Genomic DNA, 9,040 nt, shown 5'->3' with positions numbered 1-9,040 from the left:
AAAATTGTAAAAACAACAAAAAAAAACCCAAAAAACAAAGACTACAGACCATATAAACTCAAGAAACAGATGAAAAATCAAGAACCTCTGGCCAACACTTAAAGCTTGGTCTAAACTATTACTAAACACAGACCAATTTTTAGTTGCAACAATACACAAAACTCTCTCTAAAGCTATCTCTGCTATCAAATAATCTAAATATGGGTATAACTTTGCTACTTAAGATATTATAGTAAAGATTGCAGTTAAGAATCCCATAGTAAGATCTGTGAGTATTGACTTAGGACAAATATGGATCTCTTCCAGTCAGTTGGCCAGGTAGCTGTCCTCCAGATTTCTTGGGATAACCCAGTAAGCACGTCTAGGTTTCTATCTGTTATTAGAATATGGCCATTAGTATTCCAACAATTCTTAGGGTCTTAAGTTTTGTCAGTAGCTTCAATGTGGCTTAAATTTCTTCCTTCATCATCATTAGTTCTTGTTCATATAGGACATCTTAAATATTTGGTTCCATGCAAATTTTTTTTTTTTTTAAAGTTACTCTTTGTCTCCATCTATTCTGATGTTTCATGGATCACTTAAAATTTTTCCCATATCATCCTTCTGTATTGCAATTTGGGGCTTGGATTTGTTCTTCAGTTCCTTCACCTTGAGAATGCTGAGTGAGTTCTTCCCATATTTCCTGACTCCAGCTTTTTGCACATTTCATTGTTAATACTTTGCTTTGTCTTCTTGAGTTGCCCTTGGAAATCTATGTTTTTCTCCTTTACTTCGGCTTTTCTCTTTTATTTTGGCTTCTCATTATTTTAGAGCACTTTTCTGAGCATGTTTTTAGAGTACTCTTCTGACATCCATTTTGGTCTTTTGTTCCTCCTCTGTCTTTTTATCATTTTTTTGCTTTCTTTGTCTATGATATTCTTGATGTGATATCATAATAAATCATCTGTGAAGCTGGACTCTAAGAAGAATGTGGCACCAGAATAGGACTGAGCAACAACCTGTGGTATGCAAATGATACAACTTTGCTTGCCAAAAGCTAGGAGAAGCTGAGATGCTTATTGTAGAAGATCAAATAGTACAGCCATCAATATGGATTACATCTTATCAAGAAAACAAAAATCATCAACACTGGGCCAAGAGGTAACATCATGATAAATGAGATTAGACTGAAGTGGCTAATAATTTCAGCTTGCCAGGATCCACAATAAGTATCACTGAAAACAGCCAAAAGGAAATAAAAAAGGGGTAGCCTTCGGGAAGTCTGTGGTCAAGGGCTTCTGGAAGGTTACTTAGGAACAGAGATGTCAATTTTGAAGACTAAGATGCACTGATTCAAGCCCTGGTCTTTTCAATTGTTTCTTTTGCATCAGAAAGCTGGACAATGAGTCAGGATGATAGTAGAAGAAGCTATGGCTTTGCATTATGGTGTTAGAGAAGAGTAGTGGGAATCCCATCGACTATTTTAAAAAAACCTAAACAAATCTAAACAAATAAGTATATCTTTGAGAAGGTACAATCAAAGTGTTCCTTAGAAGCAAAGGTGATGAAACTCTATCTAACATACTTTGGGCATGTAGTAGAAGAGGCCAGTCTTTGAGAAGGAAATAATTCTTAGAAAGGTGGAGGGTCAGCAAAAGCAAGGAAGACCTTCAACAGGATTGACTAACATAGTAACTGGATCATTGGAATCAAGTACAACAGGGATGATAGGGATGCCACAGGATAGGGTTCAGGTCTACTGTTCATTGAGTCACTGTAAGTTGTGGTCAACTTGACAGCATCTAACAGCAGCATTAAACTTTAACTCTGAAATAACTGGTTAAGAAGAGAACCTAAACAGGCTGGCCATTTTTATTTACTCTCATTCACTGCTGCCTAATCAGAACAGACTCAAAGCTTACCCTCCATTGGGTTTCCCAGGCGGTAAATTGCAGGGGAGGAGACTGTCCATCTTTTCCCATGGACTATCTGGTGGACTTGAACCATCACAGAAGAGCAGTCTTTGGATTTACAGTGCAACTCCCTATGGACTAGGCCACCAGATCACCAAAATCATCTTTGAACTTACCCATGAAAATACTCTCTCTTGTTTCTGGGTCCTTCACCAACGTTGGCTGAGAAGGATCTCCTAAAGGTATGTTCACATTTGCCAATATTCTATTTACTGACAAAGAAATATCAATTAATATTAATGAATATATAATAAGAATAATATTTACTTTAATTTTAGTTAAATATTAAGAAATTCAAGATCAAATATGCCTATATTTACAAAGGAAAATTATCAGAAGAATACAAGATTCTACTTATAAATTACCACTGAAATAAAAAAAAAATCTGATTTAAAAAGGCCATAATGATTTAATATAAAAAAACGCCCCCTATCTTACATGTAATTACTAGAAACCAAATAAACCAATTCTAAGACTCTTCCATCAATAAGAAGTTAAATATTTTGTATATTGTTTAGGAAAATCTGAAAGTATGTAATATAGTTTAAAAATAATATAGTAAAATATCTATTTTAACTGTAGTTGAGTATATAAAAGGTTATGGTTCATTCAACTACTCAAAAAATGAGGAAATGTTTTATATTAACTTTTGAATGATTATTTTTAAAAATAAAATCTTTTACATTATAAATGTGAAAAAACAGGATTATATTTCAATATATGCAAATAGTTTCTTCTCAAAGCATTATGCTATTAAAATCTCTAAGTTTCAAAAAAACAGATCATACTTCCTTCACGTTCATCAAGACAAATTCTTTTCCTATTAGTTATTTTGTTGACTTTTCTTGTTTCTTTATTTGCCGCCTTCTCTTCTTTAAGTGTCACTACTGGGGATAGTATCCCACCAATCACAAATCCTCCTGAAATTTAACAGAAATTACAATTTAAAAATATTACAACTGATAAAGTGAAAAGCTTAAAACAAATATTTTTAAATTCACACAGCACATTCCCTTTCAAAATACCACAGAAGATACTATTACTACATTCCATTAATTACAATAACATAGACCCCAACCAATTTCATTTCTCTCTCTACTGTTCTACATCTAGAAGCACTGATCAAATATGTGGCTTGCTTGAAATCAGATCATTAGAGGAGGTTAAAACAAAAACAAAACCAAAGGCCAGGAATAAGTTATTTATAGTAATCCATATAATAGTTTTTTCATTTGATTTAGATATATTCATCAAAGAAAAAAAAGAGTTTTAAGATAATACACTCTTATGCCCAAATTCCCGTATTAAAAATATTTAGTAAAACTAAGATAAAGAAATTGGGTGAAAATAGTAATGGATAATATTTTACCAGTTATAATTTCCTCATTTCTGATTTAATGTTTCACTGTATGCATTCAGAAACTTTGCTAGTAACATATAAACAATAACACTCATAAGGTAACACTGTCACTTACATGGCTATAAGAGAGAAAAAACAAAACACCAAAATATGGATCAGAATCCTATTCTATCACATTTTGAGGAGAGTAATAAACGAGATAATGTATATGCATATGTATGACAATGCCTAGCACATTGCAAACATAAACCAAATGTACCAACTTTATTATTTTATACTTGAAAGACATTAACCCCATAATATAGTTTTCACCTGATGGTCTTGCTTTATAATCTATTCGCTCCCCTCGCCAGTATTGCAAAGGTTTCAAACGTGTTCTCTTGGTCCTGCGAACGTTTGGTGTGTCAGACGGCAATACTGTATTAAAAAAAAAATCAGACAAAATGTGCAAATTTAAATGTTTAATTGAAATTTTTTCAATTGATATCATCTTTCAACATAAATTACTAAACAAAGAAAATTTTAAGATGTTTGAGGGGATAAATAATGTATACAGCATTGAAACAGATGAGGAAGAGACTGTTTAGGAGGAATATATAATTAGGTATTATTGCCATGACAAGAGTCCAGAATGAAAGCTACATAGTGGAGTAGATGGGGGAAGGGGGAACGGGAAATGGATTGCCACCGGATATATGACAATGAAAGTTTGTTTTTGGAGTTGTTTGGGTTTTTTGTTTGTTTGTTTTGTATTTTTTTGGTTTTTTTTAACTTTTCTAAGAGAAAAGTGAACTGGGTGAGGGGAGGAGCAGGCAGGGAGGAATGTGTACAACAATGAATAAATGGAAATCCAAAGTCTCTGTAAACTTTCATTAAAATAAAAAAAGACAAAAATGTGCCTATTTTTTTCTTTTAAAAAAAAGAATTATCAACAAATACCAGATAGATCATCAATTTAAAAATCTGATAATACTCAGGGTTGACAATGTTAAAGGTACATTATATTGTTATGAATCTTTGAGTTGGAGCCAACTCATTGTTGATCCTTTGGGTAATCAGAGGTAATACATCTCTGAATGGGAGGAGACCGCCAATCTTTCTACCATGGAACAGCTGGTGAATTTGAACCTTTAGGATAGCAGCATAACAAGAACGCTCATATACGAGCAAAAAAAAATGACTGAATGAAGATAACTATACCCAGTACCAGTCACACCATCTGACCACCTACAATGTCTGACCTCGGAATTGAGTTCACACAAATACAAAAACAGGCATAGTTATATAGCGGTATTTTCATGGTTCTACAGTTTATAATAGCAATAAATGAACAGATAGAAAACCATCTATACGGATCTGCATCAAGTAAATTAGTAGAGAGAGCTATGGATATGTATGTGTGTATATATACAAACACACATACACATATATCCATTTAATTTATTTGAAAAATACAAATTCCTATACAATGAAGTGGATTTATTGGCCGTCTTAACAAATTCCTATGATCTTATATATTTTATATCTGCTGGGTTCACAGAGTCACTATGAGCTGTAAGAGACTTGATGGTATATTACAAAAACAAGAGTGGTCTAATTCTGAAAGGGTTTTATTATCATTCTCCATACTAACTGTATTATTTACATCAATTTCCTTGTTTTTCCTAAACTTTTCAATGTGATCTGAAAGTTTACAAGATATATTAGTTTTTCATCCAAGCAATTCATATATATTTTGCTTTATGAAATGGATTACAATCTCCATGTTGTAACAGCACATTTCCCACTTCCTGTCTATTACAATCCTTTCCATTTACCTTTCTTCCCATCCCTTCCTGCCTTCTGAGTTATCCCTGGGCAAATACTACTCTTTTGCTCTTGTACAATTTCTCGTCTTAAGGAGAATGTTCTTCCAGTTTAGTGTTTACCTTACAGGCTTATCTATTGTTTGCTTAAAGGTTGAATCACCATGACCTTGAGGGTTCTACTAGTATCTATCAGACAAATGAAGCTGGACTTTTCATAATCTTTAGTTTTATTCCACATTTTCTCCCTTCCCTCACTCTATCCAGGAACTTCAATTGTGATACCTTTCAGAGTAGTCAGAAGTAGAAGCACCATCTAGTTTCTCTAGTCTCAAGGTCGTCGAGGATGGTATCTGTGTGGTCTATTAGTCCAGAAGTCTAATTATCTTAAATAACAAGTTTATACATGGATGCTACCAAATGGGCTGCATAGGAATAAAATTGACTACATGTGTTGACATGTTGTATGGAGAGACAGGTCCTTGGAGAAAGACATCATGCTTAGGAGGGTAGAGGGACAGTGCAGGAGGGGAAGGACCTCTATGAGGTGGATTGATTCAGTGACTGGGGTAATCAGGATGGCTGTGTCACAGACAGTGCAACTGGCACAAGACAGAGCAGAGTTTAGGGCTGTTGTACATACAGTCACCATGAGTCGCAAGCGACTTGATGGCACATAACAACAACATTTGTGGAAGGAATCATTGGAGAAGTTCAATATTGGCACTACAGATATCACCAATGTCAGATGGATCTTGGAAGAAAGTTAAGAGTACCAAAAGAATGTCTATCTCTGTTTCATTGACTATATGAAAAGCATTTGACTGTGTGAATCACAACAAACTGTGGTTAATCTTGAGGAGAATGGGATCCCAGAACACTTAATTGTGCTCATAAGAAACCTCTACTCAGACCAGAAAGCAGTCCTCAGAACAGAGCAAGGAAACATTGCATGATTCAAAATCAGAAGAGGAGTGCATCAGGGATGGATCCTTTCTCCATACCTTTTAAATCATTCAGGAGGCTAGGCTTTATGAGGAGGAATATGGTATCAGGATTAGAGGAAGACTCATCAACAGTCTTCATTATGCAGATGATACAACTGCTCGCTGAAACTGAGGAGGACCTGAAGAGCTTGCTGCAGAAAGTCAAGAACTATAGTCATCAATATAGATTGAAGCTCAACATCAAGACATAGATTCTCCTCACTGAACCAACTGGCAGCACCATATTAGATGGAGAAGAGATTGAGGTTTTTAACAGTTAAAGCTTGCTTAGCTCCACAATCAGCAGTCTTGGCATCAGCAGTTAGAAAATCAAGAGTAATTGCACTTGGAAAATCTGCTATTAGGAACCTCTCAAAAGTACGACATCAGTCTACAGACTAAGGTGCACCTGATTCAGGCCACGGTCTTCACAATTACTTGCTATTTGCATTAGAGAGCTGAACAATGACTAAGGATGATAGAAGAAGAATCAATGCCTTTGAGTTGCAGGCTGGAGAAGTCTTGGATATACCATGGACAACCAAGAAAATAAATAGGTCTATCTTGGAGAGGGTGAAACCAAACCTCTCTTTGGAGGCTAAAATTCTGAAGCTCCATCTCAAATATTTTGGGCATGTGGCCAGGAGGGACTAATCCTTGCAGAAGGACATCATGCTTGGAAGGGTGGAGGGACAGTTTGGAAGATAAAGACCCTGGATAATATGGACTGATATAATAGGTGGGCTAGTGGATGTAGGTCAGCAAGATTGATTCACGATATGGCAGGCTTCAGAGCTATTGTACATAGGGTTGCTATGAGTTGCAGGTGACTCGATGGCATATAACAACATAGGCAACATACTAAATCACATAGGAACCATCAAAAGAAGATGGAAAGAAAACACAGAATCGCTGTACAGAAAGACCTGATTAATCCAGAAAAATTTCAGAAGTACCATATGGGCAGGAGCCAATGGTAATGACGGAGGAAATGGAAGATGCACTAAAGGCATTGGCAAAAAATAAGGCCCCAGGAATTGATGGGATACCAATTAACTAGTTTCAATTAACAGAGGTCGCCCTGAATGGACTTACAAGTCTATGCCAGGAACTTTCTGAGAGACAGTTATCTGGCCAACAGATTGGAAGAGGTCCATATTAGCTCCCATTCCCAAGAAAGATGATCCTTTTCATCCATAGAATGAACTATGAAACAATATCTTTAATATTACATACAAACAAAATACTGAAGACCATTTAAAAATGGCTACAAGAGCACATACATAGGGAACAGAAGTTTAAGTAGGCTTTAGAAGATGCCACTGAACCAGGGATATCAGGGCTGATGTCAGATGGATCCTGGCTAAAAGTAAAGAATACCAGAAGAATGTTTATGTATGCTTTATTGACTATGCAAAGGCATTTGATGGTGTGGATCATAAAAAGTTGTGGCAAACACTGAGAAGAATGGGGATCCCAGAGCACTTGATTGTGCTCATGCACAACCGATGCCTAAGCCAGGAAGCTATTGTGCAAACAGAGCAAGGGACCACGACATTGTTTAAAATTAGGAAGAGAGAGCACCAGGGTTGTATTCTGTCTCCATACCTATTTAATTGATATGCTAAACAAATACTTCAAAAAGATGGATTCTAAGAAGAATGAGGCATCAGAATTGGAGGGAGACTCTTCAATAACCTTGCTTGCTGAAAGTGAGGAAGACTTGACCCACCTGTTGTAGAAGATCTAAGAATGCAGTCTTCAATATGGATTTCATCTCAAGTAGATTAATAGTCTTCCCACTAGACCTATCGGCAACATCATGATAATTTGGAGAATGAAACTGTTAACAACTTCATCTTACTTGCATCCACAATTAACACCCTTGTTACCAGCAGGCAGGAAATCAAAAGATGTATTACACTGAGAAAGTCTGCAGTTAGGGACTTCTCCAAATTATTAAGGAGTAATGATATCAGTTTGAGGACTAGGTGTGTCTGATTCAGGCCATAGTCTTTCTGATCACTTGCTATGTATCTGAGAGCTAGACGATAAACAAGGATGACAAAAGAATTGATGCCTTTGAGCTGTGGTGTTGGAGAAGAGCACTGAATATCCTATGGACTGCCAAGAGAACAAACAAATATCTATTAGAGAGTGTGCAGCCAGAGTGCTCTTTGGAGGCAAAGATGTTAAAACTCACATACCTTGGGCATGCTGCTTGAAGAGGCTATTCATTGAGAAGGACATCATGGTTGGGAAGGTAGAGGAATGGCAAAGGAGAGAAACATTTTGATCAGTTACATGTACATACTGACTGTGAGAATTGACTCAAGTGTGTTGGAGATTATGAGGATGCCACGGGGCTCAGATCTGTGTTCATAGGCTTGCTATGAGTCATATTCTATTTGATGACACCTAATAATAACAACAACAAATACTGTTCAATAATCCTAACAGCCAGTCAATACAGTTAATCTGCAAGCTTAAGTCTATCTTTAGCCCAGGAACTTTTCTTCTGATACTGTTTCCACTTTCTCACCAGTTTCTTTTCTTAAAATTGTAGATATTTTCATACATTGTCTCCTCTCTCCATTATATTTGTATTGTTGTTGTTGTTATGTACCATCAAGTTGCTTGCGACTCATAGCAACCCTATGTACAACAGCCCTAAACTCTGCTCTGTCCTGTGCCAGTCGCACTGTCTCTGACACTCCCATCCCGATTATTCCAGTCACTGAATCAATCCAACTCATAGAGAGCCTTCCCTTCCTGCGCTGTCCCTCTACCCTCCCAAGCATGATGTCCTTCTCCAAGGACTGGCCTCTCCTGACAACATGTCCACAGTATGTTAGATGGGGCCTCAGAATTCTTGCCTTCAAGGAGCCACCCGGTTTAACCCTTTCCAGGACGAATCTGTTTGTTTTCCTAGCAGTC

The 9,040-nt window shown here is 36.4% G+C and overlaps 1 protein-coding gene across 1 annotated transcript in view; it reads right to left on the bottom strand.

Annotated features, from left to right (window-relative positions):
• Nucleotides 1–9,040, bottom strand: part of CENPC (centromere protein C) — a 144,835-nt gene that overhangs the window by 16,638 nt on the left and 119,157 nt on the right. Inside the window, exons 13-15 of the mRNA XM_006902727.1 lie at nucleotides 3,625–3,729; nucleotides 2,741–2,872; nucleotides 2,069–2,164 (exon numbers count right to left, since the gene is read on the bottom strand). Of these exons, the coding sequence (XP_006902789.1) occupies nucleotides 2,069–2,164; nucleotides 2,741–2,872; nucleotides 3,625–3,729 (333 nt within the window). The remainder of the gene's footprint in view (nucleotides 1–2,068; nucleotides 2,165–2,740; nucleotides 2,873–3,624; nucleotides 3,730–9,040) is intronic.

The sequence above is a fragment of the Elephantulus edwardii genome, unplaced genomic scaffold (genome assembly GCF_000299155.1).
Source record: "Elephantulus edwardii isolate Elephantulus edwardi_28Jun2011 unplaced genomic scaffold, EleEdw1.0 scaffold00442, whole genome shotgun sequence".
Classification (NCBI taxonomy): domain Eukaryota; kingdom Metazoa; phylum Chordata; class Mammalia; order Macroscelidea; family Macroscelididae; genus Elephantulus; species Elephantulus edwardii.
This window is presented reverse-complemented; position numbering and strand designations above follow the sequence as displayed.